General features: G+C 42.9%; 1 protein-coding gene across 13 annotated transcripts in view; it reads right to left on the reverse strand.

Annotated features, from left to right (window-relative positions):
• Positions 1-288: 288 nt before the first annotated feature.
• The window catches only part of BRSK2 (BR serine/threonine kinase 2), a 319001-nt gene continuing 299619 nt past the window's right edge, over positions 289-19670 (reverse strand). For 5 of the 13 annotated variants that reach the window (XM_074884784.1, XM_074884775.1, XM_074884782.1 and 2 more), the window contains 3 exons: positions 15209-15256; positions 3555-3619; positions 289-2894 (listed from right to left, as the gene is read on the reverse strand). In XM_074884784.1, coding sequence (XP_074740885.1) covers positions 2577-2894; positions 3555-3619; positions 15209-15256 — 431 coding nt within the window. In that variant the 3' untranslated portion in view covers positions 289-2576. Of the gene's footprint in view, positions 3620-15208; positions 15257-19670 lie in introns of all 13 variants that reach the window. The other 8 variants (XM_074884785.1, XM_074884780.1, XM_074884777.1 and 5 more) reach the window with 5 other exon arrangements.

Here is a 19670-nt window from a genome sequence, read left to right on the forward strand (position 1 = left end):
AGACCTAGCGGGGGGTGGGATCGCTCTGTCATTGGGATTAACCTTTTTCAACGCGTTACAGTGGAAAACCAGGCCCGCGGGGTCAAGCCATCCTTGCCCTCCGCCCGTGCTGTGAGGGTGGAGCGCGAGGGAGCCCAGCGCTGCGCCGAGACGACGTCGGTCCCGCGGCCGGGCGGCCGCTGCCGTGATGCCGCCGTCTTCGGCTCCTCTGGTGACGCCGAACCGGCGGGGCCTGGCCCTGGCGAGGACTTCGTTTGCATGGACATAAACAGGACACTCAACAGCTAGTATCTTTACTGAATGAATTTATTGGTTTTTGAACTAAAGTTGCTCACAGTTATTTAACAAGGGATACATCAGATTTTTTTGTCCATTTTAAACCATTAAATAATGTCAGTTTGTGTCTGTATATGTGTGTGTGCGCGCGTGTGTGTCTTCAAAGTACAAAATAGGAAGGATAACAAGAGGTATTGCTTTCATTTATTCTTATATCTTGTGTAAGTAATCCCCTTCCTGCTTGTACCACATGGGTTTTGCTGATATAGGTATTTTTAAATTATTATTATTATTTTGTATTGAAATCCCAGCCTTTTGTAGAGGTACAATGTAACAGAAGCATCAAAATCTATACACAAGGGAAGAGAAAAGAGGGAAAAGAAGGACGGGGGTGATGGGAGGGGAGCTCGGAGGAGAAGTAGAGAGAGGGCGGAGGCAGGAAAGACAACGAAAGCAAAAGAGACTAATTTACAGCAATGTCATGCAATTAAAACTGCCCCCCTCTCCTGCACCCTTGCCTCCCCCCCTCCCCAGCCATCACCCCCTGGTGTCTGACATGCACACAGCAATACGAGAGAGAAAAGTTTAAGAATAGGGAAAATAAATAAATAAATAAATAAAACAATAAAATAAAATAAATCCCTCCCATTTGGGGGAATGGGGAAATGGGGCAGAAGTCAAAGGTCTTTGCCCCAGTTGTGTCTTTAAAAATTCTTTTTAATCTTCAAACCTATGTACAAGTAAAACTGGTCCAAGAAGGGGAAAAATGATTAAAAAAACCAACAACGACAACAACAACAAAAAAGAACTCATCCAACATTATCATTAAAAAAAAATAATTTTGCGATACAACATACACCCATAGGAACCCAACGAGCAGCAATCGAAGGTCATAAAAGAGCTGAACACTAATGCTAAGCCTACATTCTTAAAATCTCAGTCAAGAAGTACTTCTCACTGTGTTTTGTCTTCCACGCGTAAAACCACATTGGTTTTTTTTGTTTTTGTTTAACCTTTGAGCTTGGGCCAGAATAAGTTACACTTGGTCACATAACTCTTGAGGAGGAGGAAAAAAGGCGGCGATTCTTCTTTCTCAAAGTCACAAGATGAACACTTACGGGGTTTCTGTGTCCTTTTTTCCCCCTCCTCCCCAAAATAAATAAGAATCAATGTTGCCTCTACACAGTTATTAAACAGAAGATATATCTAACAGCTTATTTTTTTAAATATATATATATGTATATATAAATAACCAAGACCTAAAACTGAAACACAAAAAAAAAGAAAGGTCCCCATCCACCCAATCCCACCCTCCTCCCCTTTAAAACAAAACAAAACAAAAACTTTATAAAAATATCTTGCAGTAATTTTTAAAGTTTACAGTAGCTTTGTGATTAAGTCTCCCATTGCCCTGACTCCACCTTGTCTTGCTCTGATGAACTAAGTGCCAGTGATTTGCACACACACACACACAGGAAATAAAACCCAAGATAAGTCTCTTTTCTTCCTCCTCTTCGTCTTCTTTTTTTTTTCTTTCTTTTTTTTTTTTTTTTTTTTTAAGAAAAAAATCACCCAAGCCAACAAATGAAACTGTTAACTTAAAGAAATAATAATACTGATATCAATGCAGCACTAGCAACACAACAATTGCCTCTAAATGCAGGGTGTGGTGGAGGGTCCAGCTGGTCGAAGAAGGTCCCAGCGCGGTGGCACGGTGGCAGGGAGTTGACAGGTGGGGAGGAAGGTGTCGAAGGAGGAGCAGCAGTAGCAGCAGCGGCAACTGTGCCTGGTGGCGGGAGAGACAGTCCTTGGCAGAGTCTTGTCCCTCTTCTTTGCTACCAGAAGTTGCCTTTTCCCTAAGTTTTAATGTTTTGTTTGTATGTGTTTATTCATTGAACCCCCTCTCCCTCCTAAGTTTACTCCTTTCCCCTTCCAGCAGGTCAAAAAGCAAAATGATACAGTATAAAAAAAACCAACTGCCTTGTATATATATGTATGTATGTATGTATATTTACACATAAATATACACACATATATACATGTATATATAAAAAAGGGGGCAAAACAAAAGGAAAAGGTGGCGGGGAGAAAAAGAAGGTTAGGAAAATCCCGTGGATGAAGCTCCCCAATATTGTCTTGGTTCAACGCTTAGTTTTGAGTTGCTCCTGGCTGGTTTCTGATGAGAACGCGCTCTGGATTCATGAACCACTGCGCTCCCGCTACACCCGTCTCCTTCCCCGCACCCTCCCCCTCCGGGCTGAGTTCACCTGCGCGGACAGAAGTTGCCAAGGGTAAAGGTTTCACTCCAACAATTTGCAACCTCCTTTCAGCCCAGACTCTGCAATCCCATAACTGAGCAGATCTCTCTTGTGGAGCACCAAAAAAGAAAAAGAGAGGGGGAAAAAAAAAAAAAAAAAAAGGAAAAAAAAGGCGTGCATTGGGGAGGTGTCTGGGGAGAAGTGGGGGAGAATCCCACTTCCTGAAGGGAGAGGGGAGGCTGGGAACCTCAAACAGGACTGGTCCTTGGACAGTCTACATCGGTTGCCTTCCGTCAACAAGTGTCCGCAGAGCACAGAAGGTGAAGCCGTGGCTGACATGTTAACTTTTCGGGATAATTCCTGGTAGCAGAGCGGAAACAAGTGGTGTCGTCAGAAACACAGAGAGAGCATGAACAGAACAAGAAACAAAACAAAAGAAAACAAAAAATAATAATAATAATAATAATAATAAAAAACCCAAAAAATCAGGAAGGAGAAAAAAAGCAAAACATTCAAAAAAAGGGAGGAAAAAAAAAACAATCGAAAAAACCACAACCCAAGATCTGGTGAACTGGGTTTGTCATCTGTGCTACCTTTTCTTTTCTTTCTTTTCTTTTCATTCTTTCATTCGTTTGTTTTTGTGTTTGTTTCTGAGATATATATTATATATCATATATAAATATATATATGTATATATATACAGTCATTCCTTCATACAAAATTTGTCTATAGACAGTTTTGTACTGTTGTGGCAAGGTATATACATCCTTCTAGTTTAGAGGCTAGCTTGCTAAGGAATATTCTTTCATTCTTTCTTGCTTTTTTGTTTTTTCTAAGTTATTTAATTTTTTATGTGTTTATTTAAGGTTGGTCTTGTAGGCCGACTGATGAGACCATCTTTGCCTTGTCTTTGCCAGCAGGGTACTTATTGTCTCCTCTAGACCCATAGTCATTAGAACCGGAATCGCTCCGCTTGCTGTTTGCGCTATGCTTGGTTGGCGTGCCGGGGGGATGGCTCACCTGCCCGTTCTTCTCGTCTGAAAAAAGTTGTTTAATTACGTCAAAGAAGTTACTCAATGGGCTGCCTGGGTACACAAAACAGAGGAGACAAAAAAAGAAAGAAAGAAAGAAAGAAGAAAGAAAGAAAGAAAAAAAAAAAACGAGAGGGAAAGAGAGAGAAAAAGAGGAGAGAGAGAACAAACAAACAAATGAACAATGGGGTTTTTAACGAGAAGAACATGATGAGGAGATCCAGAGCCACGTGCGTGGGGGTGTGTGGGGGATGAAGACAATGAGCAGGAAGAGGAAGAGTGTTTAGGATGGGAGACCTACAGAAATAAAGAGGCTGGGAGCATAAAGCACCTCGGGGGAAGGTCCTAGATTTCTCCTGAGTGGGGGAGCAGTGCTGTCTCACCTAGCAGGAGGGCACGGTACCGTGCGGCCAAAATACTTCAGTCTGTGACTGGGACTCACTTGGCCACTCCGCACGGAACCGTCAGTGAATGTCATGCTGGATACAGGCAAATCCCATCTTACAGCTGCTGTTACAAACACGGGGTATTTGCATGTGGTCACCGACTGACGCTTTGCTTTGCAGCCTCGCTAAGCTCTCTGGCTACGCCGGGCATCAGGCTTTCTTTGCTTGCATTTTATTTCTTTCTGATTATCTCCTTGCTTGCCTTTCAGTCGCTAAGCCTCAAGCACCTGAGTGCTCCAAGGGAAACAGCATTTGAAAAATGAGCTACGGCTGACACAAGTATTGCCACCTCCACGGGTGGTTTGTGGCTTGTACTTGCAAGCTTCTAAGCACCTTCAGATCCTTCTTACAACAGGTACCTGGAAATGAAGATGCTGAACACATTGTGGAAGCAGGCTGTTGTGCAGCTAACTATTTCTGGGACCTACCAGGGTCAAGAACTACCTCCTCACTGTCCTGAATTTATGTTCTCTCTACAATACAGCCTCCACAACACGGATATTCACACCAGTGGAGTTAGGAGCCAGAGAGGGGTGTAGGGTTGCGTGCTAGTGGAACAGGTATCTCATTAGCCAGCCGCTAGCACAGGTTGCAGTATTACCAGGGGTTGGGCACCATGCTCGTGAACACAACCTTTTGTGCCATTTGCACCTCCAGGCAGCAGGGCTGCATGCTGCTCATCTAGTCCTGTGTCACGGGATGTGTGGGAGGCCATACCTGAGGAAAGGCTCTGGGGTGCTACTGAGGGAAGGAGACTGGCTGCTACTGGAAAGGTAGCCTTTTTGGGGCATTTCTAGTCCCTTTTAATTTTCTTGGATTGGGAGGTTAATCCTGATCAGACATAGAAGGCGTCACACTAAAATCTCTGAACATGCATAGTGAAGGTGGTTTTTATCTAACATACACTATGGAGGTGATGCCTGTTTGTGATCATGAAAACCCTGTGATGCTTTTTTCAATATTGGGACTGTTGGCTCCACTGTTCTAACAAATTATTTATACCCCACCTAAGTAATTTCATTCTCCAGCTCCCAGAAGGAAACGGGCTCCTTGTATCTGCCTTCCAATGCAGTGGTATGCTGTGAAGAGTTGGAACCTTTCATCCCCAAGATGGGAACATTCAGTTGGGAGCAAAGGGGTTTCTTCATTACAGAGATTGCCATTTATCCACAGCTGGTGGACACTGGTGGCTTGGTAATATTATATTTCCCTTCACTGTCATTACAAACATAAGCAAACCAGTTATTACAGCAGGCAGGTACTTTCTGTGCACAGTTAGCTTGTCTGAAGAGCTTGTTGAGTGCTTTCTTATTCTCTAATGGAAAATGCTAGACAGACATCAACTGCTCTTATACAAAGGAAGAGGAAATACATAGTATTTGTGCCCTGCAAAACAGAATGTGTTAGTCTTTTTTTCCTGCCCCGTGCTAACCAGGCAGTTGCTGCTCTCCTCTGCATGTTAACAGGCATTGTGAAAAATCAGATGGCTGGCATATACAGTGAAGGATCTCAGTCTTATTAATCTGATTCATTCCTTGTCTTCCTCTACTTGCTGCTTTGTGGTTGACTTACTGCTGGCCCAGGTTCTGCCTGTGCATTCAGTTACACCAATGCCACAAGCAAATGGCTGTTAGTTTCTGGGAGGGCATCATTCACCTGACTGACTGAAGCCTTAGTGATGGACCCAAACAAACAGCCGGGCAAAGCACGTATCTCCGTTTCTGGCTAAGAATAGAAGGACTATCAAACTCTCAGTCCCTTTGGGGGCAGGTCTCTGTGAGTTCCACCTGCTTCCTTCCACATGCATGCAAATGCTTTGGAAAGGGGTACCTGTTCCACATCTATGACTTGTATTTCAGAGATTTCCCTAAACCTCCCTAAACCTGTTTTAGGTTTATAGGCGCATGCTCTGCTCAGACTCATTTCTACTTCTTTTAGGTGGATACGCTTTTTCAATGGAAAGAAAGAAAAAAAGAAAGCAAACACTCAGCCTTGAATGCAGGACTGTGGGCAGATCTGGTTCTTATGTGGCTTTGGACCCCTCATCTTCATAAGCAAATGGAGTCAGCAGAGAGAATGAAAAAGAGCACTGAAAAAAATGCTGGAGAGGGAAAGACTGCTAGGTTGGGAGAAAAGGGAAGGGGAATATCTCTAGTTATTCAGCTGAGCAGTTTATTCAACAAGCTTAGAGGGAAAGAAGAGGGCAGAGTAAGCAGGGCTCTGCAGGAATCGGGGAAGTTTTTTGTTTTCATGTAGACAGGAACAGTAGACAAAAGTACAACTTGCAAGAATGGAGCAATAAAACATTTTAAAAATTATATATCTTGTATTTGCTGAGTCCTGATACAGAATTTTTAATCATCCTATTAAAATATGCAGCCCCTGTTTCATCCACCCTTTCTCCTCCCCATGCCTACCGGCTTTCAAGTGCCTGGAGATTTATTGCAGCAAAAGTATTTAACAGTCTGCTTTTCTTTGCCCGTATCACTACTGGATTCCTTGCAATCAGCATTTTCAGGTAAAATTTTAATGGGAGGTAAGAAATCCTTAGGGATGTTTAAAGAGAGCTACTGAAAAATAAAATAGGCCATTTCACTAACCCTTTCCTTCCCTTGCCTCTTGTAGTATCTGGACTTGTCGTTAAATACTAGGTAATAACGCTCTCCTGTCCTGCAGTGAAGAAAGAACTGATCCTACACCAAGCACTGATGTTGTCCACATGACAGCTTGTTAGCCCACACTTGGGCTGGTCCAGATATTGGTCTTTGGATAGACAAAGAGTCCTCACATTCTTCTCTGGAGATATGTAAACATGGGTCACCTATGCTGGAAGCGTGAAAATGGTGCGTGGTGTTGCTCCTCTCAGTTCTCAGTTCCCTTTGGGCTTATACATCCAGTAAAACAAGACTTGAAAATGCAGGTGATGATGGATTAGAATAGCTTTTTCAGCAATCTTCCACTCCTAGCATAGGCTCTTACACCTGTAAGTCCACCTGGGGGCCTCAAAAGGCTGCCTGTCTTATTTCAGAAAGTGAGATGACATCCCATTTCCTCTGCAGAGGGATGAAGGTTTGGCTCACTGATTCTTCAAAACTTCCCTGGTGTTTCATGCATCTGTAACTAAGGTCTTCTTTCCCCTTGAGAGCAAATGTTCATCAACACAGAGCAAAGAAGGCGTGAAGGGTAGCAAGGGTGAGAAACCATGAGAAGGATCAGAGGCAGGAGGGGAGGTTCAGAGCATTAGGTTTACATCTATCAGGAGGAGATGGGTATGTGCATTTTTGAGTTAGACCAAGGAGCTGTATGCTGCAAGATGGCAAAGGGGAATGGGTTTGAAAACAAGCACTGAAGCTCATGAAAGGGTCATGTCTTGAAGGGATGCTAGAGAAGTGTATTTATGGAGAAGGCACTGGTTTGTGGCACCTGTGTGCAGCACTGCCACGGTCAAATATCATGAAAAGAAGTCAAAACTGTGAATGCATTTGAATACAACAGGCACCAAAAGGAAGAAACAGGGCTGGAGACAGACACAAAAATGTAAAAGGAAGCTGGGCAGGTGGCTTTATCAACCCTCACAGTCCTCAGTATTTCACCTGCTGTTCTTGGTAAGTCTGTCTGACATTGACCTAGCCCCAGAAAATCAAAGTGGAAGTGGAGCACCCAGGTAAAAGCAGAAAGAGAAAACGAGGTGATTCACTCCAGACACCAGAAGGGACACCACAAAAGGATGTACCTTGCAAAGACCCTGCTCTGACCTTGCAAAAACTCTGCCCTGACCTTGCAAAGATCCTCAGAGTCCTCCATGAAAACCAACAGGAGGTGGTGAACAAGCAGCTTCAGGACAAGCCTGGAGGCTTCAGTCACTGATTAGAGCCTGATGTTTTGTAACATTTTAAGACAGTCAGATAAGGACTTGGTCCTCTTTTCATTGACGCAAATAGCAACGTTTCCATTGACTTAATGGAAGCAAACCCTGAGGCACTTCCTTCTCCTGTGTAACCATCCCTCTCAAGTCTATGTATTTTTCCTTGTGGTGCTGAACACAAAGGTGCACAAGACCAATATGCCATCTGTGGGATTATTCTCTGCCCTTCCTTTCTGCATAGCCTGAGAAATTTTGGGTTTCCACATTTTTAGCTTAGGCTTTGGGAGAAAGTGAATGGGAAAAGATAGGTCTCCACTGGAAACCTTTGTCGACCTGACTCCCCATGTTCCTTCCCTTGTTATTTTCACATCCTTTCTGGCTGTCTTCTGCCTGCCTCTGCTACTGAGGTTTTCTTCTTATATCCACTCCTTTCTCTTTACCCTTTGTCTTTTTCATCCCTAGCCTGCTCTGTATTTCGATAGCAGCTGTGGTTTCAGTGAATCATGTAACAAAAATCCAACTCCTTTCATACAAAGCATTGAAACCCTCTTGATGGGGGATAATCCAGTCCCTTTCAAACCCATTTTGCTACTTTGACAGAGTTCTAGCCCTCTTCGTTAAGACTAGGAATTTTTTGCCTGTTTTCTTGGTTTCTTTTGGCAGAGTCTCTTCTGCCTTCAAAAACAGAAGACTTAAAATACAGAACCCACTCCAAGAGTATATGCAGTGACAGGGATGACAGAAAGGCAACAGTGGCCTGTTCCTCTTTGTTTAGTTGTAATATCATGTAGGGGTCTTCCTCCAGACTAAAGAGCCCCTAGCCTAGGCACTGTACAAATACAAATCAGAGATGCCTCAACGAGCTCACCGACTACTGAAGAAGGCTACAGAAAGAATTTTTTGCTCCTTTAATGGATGAGGCTTCCCTCTAGATTGGAAAAGGGTGACAGAAAGGCCATTGCAATGTCTTGCTGGAGGCCATCACACAGAACTTCCTCCTAGTCTATGAGCCCATCTTAGCCCACTTGAAATGAGCTGAAGAAACTGCAGGATGGGTACTTGTCTAAAAATATAGGAAGTCAGGAAAGCATTTCAAGAGACATGGATGTGGTTTTTATTGGATTTATAAACTGTCACCACAGATTGACCAGAACAAGTTTTCCCATTTATTTTCTTCCCCAGTTAGTTACATGATAGGACAGTTGTTTTGATTTCATTTCAGTTTAGGACTAGAAAATGGAGACAGACAGTCCACAGAACAACTCCAGTTTCTTAGCAGGACACGTGAATTGCAACTGGGAAAGGTGATTTCCAAAGTTAACAATAGGGATTATTTTCCAGAGTTCTTAGATTCTGTCAGTAAAAATGCCAGCTGAAAACAGTGTTTGCACAAACAGACTGCTGGTAGGAACTACTCAGATTATCACACATAGTTAGCACAGGTGTCTGTGCTACCAGCAGAAGGTGGGGACCGTCAATCGCTACACACCTGCGCAGATCTGAAAAACCAACCTGACATTTAAATGCTCTATAACCCAGCCTTGTTCTTACTCCCCTAAAACATCCCGTCTCCTCTGCAGGAGGGTGGCCCAGTATTTGTGAGTAGCCAGATGCATCCAGATGGCCACGCTGCCTCTATCTTGCACATTTTCTTTCTCATACACCCACAGAGAAGCTGAGATCCCGTTCAGCTTCTCCTGTCACAGACAATATAACTGAGACTGGTAGCTCTTGGGTAATGAGTTAGAGAATGGTGAACACAGGCAGCAAAGACTCAAATGGATGAGGCGTATTTCCTTGCTGCTACCTTCTGAGTAATTAATCAGAAAACAAACATGTCCATCACTGATGAATAGCTCTGGCCAATCCAGCACCACAACATAACATTTAAAAAAGGAGACATGATGATGGAGAGGAGGGGATCATACATTCGTTTGGACAGCTGGTGGCACTGAAAGAGCAGGCAAGGATAGTGGTGGGCTGAAGAGATGCTGTTGTGAATTCATGCTGTTCTGGCAAACTGGCTGATAAAGGACTTGGCCCAAGAATTCCTTGATACTGCCTGTCCTTTTACAAGGATCTGCCTGCACAAGTGTGCCGAGAGGGGAAGCTGAGATCTACACTCATAAAGCCACAACAGATGATAGTATTGCTGCTACCCGTTCTCTTAGAGACTTCTGCTGCTTTATTCCAATTTTTTGTCTATAAAAATGTCAGAAATGTATTGGCATTTAATAATATGATTTTGTCCTTTCCTGCCAGATGGATGTTGAAGTATGATCTTAGAGGTTTTAAGTTCTCTGACCTGCTCCTAAGGAGAGAAACAACCTGTGTATGCTGGTGATGTGTTGCCTCCTCATTTCCTCTGAATCAATCCCTTCAAAATATGATTTAATCTTCCGGGGAGGCCATCTCAAATGTAGCTTAGTACAGCAAGCAAATATTCACATGGAGCATCCTGAAGCACTGCCTGCCGTAAATAAAGTATTGTGAGCTTAATTAAGAGAGAGGTATCTGTGTTTTCTGTATTAGATATTATTACAGAGAAAGGGGAAAAGATCTTGTATTGGACAGTGAAAATCTAGCCATAGCTGTCAAAACAGGATCTGACATGTACCAAGTAGTTCGATACATCTGGATTCATCTTCAGTGCCAAGTTGCCATTTTTGTTGCTACCTTCTTCTACAGCGCAAAAACGTGAGTCATGAATTGGAGAAGAAATATCTGCCCAACACAACACTAGAATGAAGAGATATGACTACACTGTGGGGGGAGTCAGCCATCCATCTGGACAGCAAAGGATACTAGTAGAATGGGCAAGGACAGCTGGGAATCCTGGCTTGAACTCTTTGGAAAATCTGACTTCTCTTACTTATCGTGATCCACCCATTATGAATGAATATGTGATCGTTCAGGTGGTCTTCTTCCTTTTATCTCTCATTTGGGTCACAATTTAGACAGAAGAATCAGCCATGCTCAGAAAGACCAGTAGCCAGCCCATTTTTCAGAAATGCTAATAAAAAAAATACTGTTCTGACTACCTCACAGTAACAGTGGTGAGAAGAACCTTTCAGCTGGGAGGGCAGCATACGTTTTTTTCTGCAGGTTTCAGCATCAGTGTTTCTGCCACCAGTTACAGCTTTATGAATGCAAATCACCAACCTCCTCTTCCATCAAATAGCTACTCTGTGAGAGGCAGGATTACTCTAATTAATGTCAGTATGGATCAGGATCACTTCCAAGAGCACCAAATCCAGACATTTGTTGGTGCTAGTAACACCAACAATCTCTAAATTAGCACTCACAGAGCTACATGCTGCAGTTGCCACCCAAATGTGATGTAACCAGTTTTAAACTACAAAATGTCTCCCAATTTCTCAAGTAGCTTGGGATGCTATTGACACGGGCTGGCGTCTGTACGAATCAAACTGTGATTGCAAGGAGCTATGACGAGAAGCCTTTACTGCAGTGCTCTGCGTGCACAGAGGATGACTGGCCATGGGGGACAAGGTCAGATGGCTCTGAATAAGAAGCTGTGTCAAGTCCTAAACACTGGAAGCGAGAGATTTGAGTGAGATACACTGGAAAGATATGAAAGGCAAGTGGATTTGCTGTGCTTCTGCTCTGATCAGATCATTTTGGTGATAGTCACTGGTATGCACAAGGATCCACGAAGCTTTTGTTTAATTCTGGTGCCAGGAATCAATGTTTCGAATTGTAAGCGGCAACACAGGACATTTAAGAATAAACATGGGGTCTTCTGGCCAGCCTGTTGTCACAGGATTATGGTCTAAAACTTTGCAGGCACATATGTTTGTGCAGTGCCTAACACGATAGCATGATTTGACTGGAGCTGCACTAGTTATACGTACTAACTGTTTCCTCCTCTTATCATCACCCAGTTCCATGGAAGTGCCACTGATGTAACTGAAGACTTTCCTGAGAGTCACGAGGAATGGAAAACAAGAAGCAAAGACTGCCTTACTTGGAAATAAAAATTCAGCCCTGGACAGCTACAGTGTGGAGACTGGAAAGTTTACAGGTTCCCTGGTGTTTCTCTGAAGGTAAAGTCAAGAATAAGGCAGGCTTTCCAGAGCCTTCTGCCAGTAGCCAGCACCCCGGTGAAACATACTTACTAAGGACTCCAAAAAAATGGGGATGCCTGGGAAGAGGAGCTATCAAAGGCTATACACCACACTTACTACTGAGTCATCCACCCAAAGAAATTCTCAACTCACTATTTAAAGGACTTAAAGTCATTAAAGTTTGTAAAGACAGACTCTTTTCTGAACAAGGACTACCGTGGGTTCTGTGTGGTGTATATCAATGGCTCCAGATCCAAACTGCTCAATCTACAATCATACTTCTTTCTAATTCCCAGCTTTGTGGTTGAAGCTGGAGGGCTTTCCAGTCTGTCTATTATCTTGATTTTTTTTTTTTTTAATGTAAAGACTCTGCAGAACCTATTAGAACCTCATTGTCAATTATACAACCTATTCTTCAGTGAGACAGACATAAATACCAGATTAGATGGTAGTAAACAGTTCCCTCAAACCTGCCTCAAAAGAAAGAGAATCCAGCTTGTTCTTTTATGGCTGTGTTGATTTTATAAGGCTTAATGGCAGCACATAAAGTGGTAAAGCTTATTTGTCACTAAACTGATTTGGCTCTGAATACACACAAGGAATAGATCAGCTAAGTCGGAAGGAATCACTCCTATAGGCAGTTTTCAGGTTACAGCTGAATTTTAAATGTAAAGATCTTCATTTTTACAAGGTACATTTAATCTTATGAACAGATTTGAAAGACTTAATGAAAACCAGTTACATCTTTCTGACAATAGAAATGCCCATTCCCCTGCTGAAATGGGTGGCACCATAAAATATTCCACTCCAACGTGCATTTCAACTTTATTATGAGCCAAATTATTTTCTTCTGTTGTGAAATATTAAGAGTTGGCAGCAGTTTTCTAGTATGCACAGGTAGGGTTGATACAGCAGCTGTTACGTCATTTGAGTATTGGCAGCTCCTATGACATACCTCTGCTGTTCAACATTAACTTGTTTTTCAGTGCCAATGGCTATATGCAAAATCACTTCTCAGATTGATGACCACTGCTAGCAGAAGATGAGATAACAATTAAAGGACTAAATAAATTTGCCTTGCTGTTATTTACAACATTCAATGGTTTATAGCAGGTGAAAAGATATTCCTTGTTTCCACCAGAGCTTTCACACGGCTGAGCTGGGCATAATGCATATGATTAGCTCTTCCTGCTCCAGTGTTAACTCCTGCAAAAATGACCCCCTGTGCTCACTCTCAGAATACAGAACAATGATGAGGTCAAAACCCCCACACAGTATAGTTTTTCTTACACTATTTGTTATTACTAGATGAACATTGTGTCAACTTCACAGGGGGTTCCCTGTCCTCAAAGTCATGGAGGAGAGTTTGCCAATAACAGGCTAAATGCTGGCATCATTCCCTTTCACTTCCCTGTCTAAATTGTGGGTGAGCTCTCCTGCACACGAAATAGCTTTTCACTCATACAGGAGGGTGGAGTTCAGCGTGGTGCAGTCACCACTGTTTCTGTTGTGCGTGAGCACACCAACAGGAATGTGATTTAAAGGAAGCCGCTCCATTAAACCCCTATAAGCCATTCTTTCTTTTCTCTGGATATATAGATGTGTTCTGCCCATGCTGTAGGTGTCAGAAAATAGTCTCCCTGCTGGCCTTCACCTTGTCCTCTTTGTCCCTTGTTGGACTGATGTTGACACTGTGACAGCTGGAGGGCCTGCCTGCACTGGGAGGGAGCAGTAATGCTCTCTGTCTAGAGAACGCAGAGTACTGGCTGGTTATCTGTATAGCTCAATTAATTTGCAAGCAATCAGTAGAATCAGCATTTCAATATTTTTGTATGATATGAATGTCAGATCCAGGCAAGAAACAAAGGCTTGAGGGAGAAGAGGGATTTGCTGTCTGATGCCTTCAAGAAGAAGCTGGGGGTCTGCCTACAACTCAAATGAATCTTCATGAGGAGAGCAGAAATGGTATAACCCAGAAAACTCAAATAAGAAATCAAATGAACTCCTTTCGGAGCAAAGGAAAAACTCCCACCAGCAGAGCTGCAACTTAAGGGAAAGAGATCATCTGAAATACAGGAAACAGGCCAAATTCTGCCTCAGTCACACACGCATAAACCTAATATTGTCTCCGCCACGACAACTTTCCTTTGCTGTTACAGACTCCACAACAACTCCAGAACAACTTTCCTCAGTTTACGAAGAGATGACGCAGGAGTCACAGGTCCAGCTGGAGAGCGGTACTAGCTCAGTGATCACTTCCTCAACAGCTTGTGTTCCCTTTGACAGAGATCTCTGAATTCAACCTAGATACCAGAATGGAGATCTAAAGAGAACAAAGTTCTCTTGTACAGAACCTTTCTGTACAAGATACAAGTAATAAGACAAAAACCTCTCTTATGGTATTTGGGTATTTCCACCATTGTATTCAGAGGAGTCAGCAGGGGCACAGGTAATGAAAGAAAGAATACAGTCCATGTGTGGATAGGGGGAGGGAAGGCAAGGAACAAGTTAACCAAAATTCATGGAACTCCAAGCAAGTTTTGCAGGAAACTTTTTTTTTCTCGTTCCTAGCAAAATTCAGAATCTCCAGTAGGTTCACTACTCCTCCAGCTAGAGACACAAGGTCCTTCCCCAAGACCAGAATGGAACTATGACAGTTTACACTGGCTAAGTGTCTGACAGATAATATGCAGCGTGTCTTATGGGAGATTTAAAAGGGTCTTACCCCAAGGATATCTGGGGAAGAAGGGACTGGATGCAAAATGGAATTAAATAACATAGCACTCCTGTCTCAATAAATAGCAGGAAACCAATGGAGACAGCAGCTAGCAGGGCAGCATTCCGCTTCACTGCAGAAAAGGGACTGAAGAATCATGAATCAAAGGCAGCAAGTAAACAAAAGAAGAAAAAAAAAAAACAGGAAAGAAAAAGAAAATCACTGGCCTGGGTTACAGTGAGCGAGGGAATCTCAAGTGCAACACCACACACTTGTGCTATGAAGGGCAAAGCGGTGGTGGAGCCTGTGCACCTGTGCATGGATGGGGAGGAACAGAATAAGGGGCATATGCTTGTGTCCACCAGGTAAGTGAAAGACATAGAGGGCTGTTACGGGGTGGGCAGTCTTGAAAAGAGCGTGGGAGAGCAGGGGTAGGGAAGGGGAACAGGTGAAGGGACAGGACGGCGCATTATTATGTTGCTCAGCAGGGGCTGGGGAAGGAGAAAAGGCAGAAGGGAAGGAAGTTCTTACCACATTTGGAAAGTCTGCCAGTCATCAACTCCATACAGTTAGTGGTGTCTGGATCATAGAACGGAAAGAGGAGGGAGGGAGGGAAAAACATAAAAAAAGGTTTCCATACCTCTGTGCATAAAGTAGTAACTTAGCACATTATTACCTGAAGCAGGAAACATATACACATCTTGGTCTTTACACAACCCAGGCCAAATTCTGCCACCCACTGTCCGCCAGTGCAAACCGGGCCCTGTGACTGAGAGTGGGCGCTGCTTCGGCCCCGCTGCTTCCACCCACCTCTTTATCACAGCTACAAAGGCATTTATGAGGTGTGGGAAATACTCTGCCACCACCTTAGCAAACTAAAAGCCTTGAATACATTGGTTCACCTGGCCAGCTTTGCAAGTTAGCCTGCAACAGCCAGCAAATGCCCAGCCATCTATGTACATCAAAAACCTGGAGAGAGGGAGGAAATGCAGCACTGTGCTACTGGACATGGAATGAGAAGGCTCAAAACACAGCTCAAAAACATCTTTTAGACCCCCAAAGGATAACATCCAAGTTCTCAACATAACCCTGCCTCTCATTCACATTTACTCTCTTGCTCCTCTTGCTTTCAACGTCACTACTCGCAGACAATAGAATTATTTCTGGAAAGGGTGGCAGAATCTGGCCCTAAGACATTACTGTCCACTTTGTGTATAGCTCCCACTGCCACAGCCTCTGAGTGCTTCTTACTCAGGTGCAATAAGCAGAAATTGCTCTACATGTGTGCTTTAAAGCAGAAAGGACCAGTCCAGCTGGACACTTCCACATGGACCCTGCTGGCAAGCCAGATCTGCTGCTGCCAGCCAGGATTCCCTTGCATTTGGGATCTAAATCATTGCGTCCATGAGTGCTGGGCACTGTGGAGCCCTCGCTGTTGAGCAAGTGGCTAACAGTTAAAGCACTCAGTTCAGTCTCAGATCTCCTCTTGCCTGACCGCTCAATGAACACTTGGGTATTCAAGAAATAGGCTTCTTGGAAACATGCACACATATGCTGAAAATCCCTAACTGCTAGGAAGCTCTAACTGCTCCCTATCTGCTGAAAAGTCTGCAGGGGAGAGGGAGGATGATTTCTCAGCATTCCTCCTCTTAAATACTGAGAAAAGTAATTTCAAAAAAGGAGGAAGGGGTGCTGGATATGCCTGGGTAAGCTCAATCCATGCTAGAAGAGCATGGATATGTATTTTTTTCTGATGCAGACAGGCCTGTGCTGCACAGATCATCTGGGAAAGCCGGGAGTAGAGAGGGCAGGTGCTTGGTTCAGTGACACTGGTCAAAGCATCTACGCAGCAGTTACATGCTCTCCATCCTGAGGTCGGAGGCGGGCTGGCAGAGGTCAATGGGAGATGATACCCATGGAAGGTTTCTCAGAAAGGCACAAGACTGAGAGAAAGAGAAAGGAGGAAGAGGAAGGAGGTGAAGGAGAACAGAGGATTCAAGAGCTGGAACAAGGGATCAGAGGTGTCAGAGGGCACAAGTTTACCTTCCTTTGAGATTCTTTGGCTAGTCTGACTGAGTGAAAGCAGATTAAGCTCCCAAAATACATTTCTCCCTGAAGATGCCTAATGAGTTTAGAAAGTGTCTACAGCTGCTGATTGAGCCAATGACCAGAAGTCACAGTCAAGAGTTTGTATCTTTTTTTTTTTTCTTTGATAACTTTGAGAAGTTTGTTGTCTCATGCCTTTTAGTCGTTCCTGTCCAGCCCCCTCTGAGTCAAATACACCTTGTTGTAAAGCAGTGTAATACAGATCTGTAGTGGTAGAGCTCAGAGCATTCACCCAATCATTAGCAGAACTTTTGCTTTGAAAAAACACATAAGAGCAAGGCAAGTCTCAAATATGACTGAAAGATTGTCTCTGGCTCCCACCTCCAACACCTGGAATCTTCCCCTCAAGTGTATCCAGACTGACTGGCCACACAGTAACTAGCAGTCTGGAAACAAAAAAGGTAGTATTTGCATAATGTCAGAGTAGGTAAACATTGTGGCTGGTTTACTAAGATTCTCCCGAAATTGGTGTTTCTGTCTCCTTCTTAATTTTAACAAATTCAAAATAATCACGTCTCCTTAAGTTATAACTTCAGAATACTGTCTTTTTCTAAGTTGCTTGCAGTCAGCATAGCTCTTTTCAGTATTTCATTTAAAGCTGGGTAACAGGTCTATGTACATTAATCATGTGATTAGAATACAAACTGTCAGATCTACAGCAGGAAAAAAGGATTGTAACAGGCTTTTTGACAGCATAACATCTTGGGCTCTGTACTCCATTTTGTTCCTAAAAAACCTAAATTTGCAGGTTATAGAACTTGTTTTGATGGATAGGAAAAAACACAAACCCTTTTTTGAAATGTAAGACCACGGAAAAATATCAAAGGAACAATAATAAAACCTCTGATTTGTCTTTCTTAAAACTTTTATGTAAAACTACAATGTGCATTCTCTGCATTGCCATGGCCAGTCCCAGAAACTGCACAGGAATTTATTTTTGCTATTAATGTCTTTCCAAGACATGATCAGGTTGTTTTTCCCCCCTTCCTAAGGCACAGCAAACACGAGCACACCAGGAACAGTCGCTCCTACAGCATCGCTTGAAAGACTAACACAGTTAATATGCCTTCAGCTCCTCTGTTATAATAATTACTTTAATACTTCTTTCATTTCCATCATATTGTAACATCTGCTTTAGTAAATTCTCTGTATGATAAAATATTTCCTCATTTTAAAATAGAATTTTCATTCTAATTAGAAAGCCTTAGATTCTTGGCAGTCAGCTTCAGCTCATGGATAATAATCCATAACCCAGTGACTGTGGGATCCAGGTGTTATGTGAGGTGAATAAAGCCAGGGTCCAAAGGCCTTTAGCTGCCTGAGAAGCGTTGATGGGTCATGTAACTGCATTTTTAATGTGTGCTGTTTAACTTTTTAATTAAAGCATAGTGGCAGTGTCAGATCTCAATCCTTCTGATGATAAGGCAATTCCTTATTTCATAGAGGTTGCTGGCAGTCACTCACGCTCTGGATTTGACCAGGATTCTTTCATAAATGACACCCAGTTCAGCTCATTAACAGATGGCAAATGCTTTGGTTAAAATAAGATCTTCCTTCAAAAGGCTAAGCTCTCAGTCCATTAAAGAAATGCTAGTGTTCTGCTGAATCTTCTTTCCTGATTTTCATTTTTCTTTAATTTCTGTGTTTCTATCCTACACAAATTTCACAATCAAGCTGCCTGGTTTGTGATGCTTCTGATATCTCTGAGGCTGAGACTCATCCCAGCCCAGGAAATCTCACCCAAACAGCTGCTCCTCTGAGATCTCCAAACCTAGGGCTAGACGCCAGAAAGCACTGAGCATCTCCTGCCAGATGCTCATAGCCCCCAGTAAACATTTCCATTAAGGGAGATGATGTCAAGAGACCCACCAGTTCCTCTGGTCCGAGGCAGTTATCATTTAGATTCCAACTCCCCAGTGTTTGGGTGCTTATTTGAAATTCACTGTTCTCCTATCAAAACTCTGGAGAGCTTGGACTTTTTTCTACATGCTTAATTTCAGGACAACTCAGTTAATTTTAATGAAGTCTGTTTAGTAATAAAACTAAAGCTGTTTAGCAAAAAAAGTGCTCTGCCAATCCAACCAGACATTACATGGCATCTTTTATAGGTGGGAACCATGACTGCCCCAGACACTACAAGAGCAGCAAGACGTAAAGGATTGCACAAGAATGGAGGAAACAAGATAAACCTGGGACCTGGATGAGCCCCGGATAAAACTGACTTTTGGTCCAATTCCAAGCTGGCATTTGCATAGCCCTCTTTTGAGTCTGCAGCTGGAAGTTTACCTTGCAAAGCACTTCATTTGTTCCTTACTCCCTTTTCTGTCTTGGCGATAAAATCCTCTGCACATTTGGAAACCGTAAGTTTCTTACTAATTTTTTGTAGTAAATTAGCCAACATACAGCTCTTGTGAGCCACAAAGGTGAACACCCAGAATTCACAGAATTCACTCTTAACAAAACTTTTTGAGTCACATGAACATGTTTTGCTTTTTGAGATGTACACCAGCACAGGAGGAGAGTTTGGGTGCATATACAGAAGATACACACAGTGAGCAAGAATCTGCACTGCCCTATTTTGAAGCTGGATCTGGTTTCTAAACACTTGTTTATGCTGATGAAAGGCATTTCCAGCAGTAACACTGAGATGCTCTGAACTTTGAGATGCCAATGGTTAAAATCTGACATAAAGCCAATAAACATAATAAAGAAACAGAAAACCTATTACAAAGAAGTTATAAAGGCTATTTCAGTATTGCTGATTGCCCAGAACATGGGAAAATGGGAAAAAATAAGATTATGCAGCACCCCACACATAAAACCAAAGCCCAGAGAGGCAAGAAAATATTAGGGAAATAAAAATTGATACCCTGTGAATGATCACAGA

This window comes from Strix uralensis, chromosome 15 (assembly GCF_047716275.1).
Source record: "Strix uralensis isolate ZFMK-TIS-50842 chromosome 15, bStrUra1, whole genome shotgun sequence".
In the NCBI taxonomy this organism is placed as follows: domain Eukaryota; kingdom Metazoa; phylum Chordata; class Aves; order Strigiformes; family Strigidae; genus Strix; species Strix uralensis.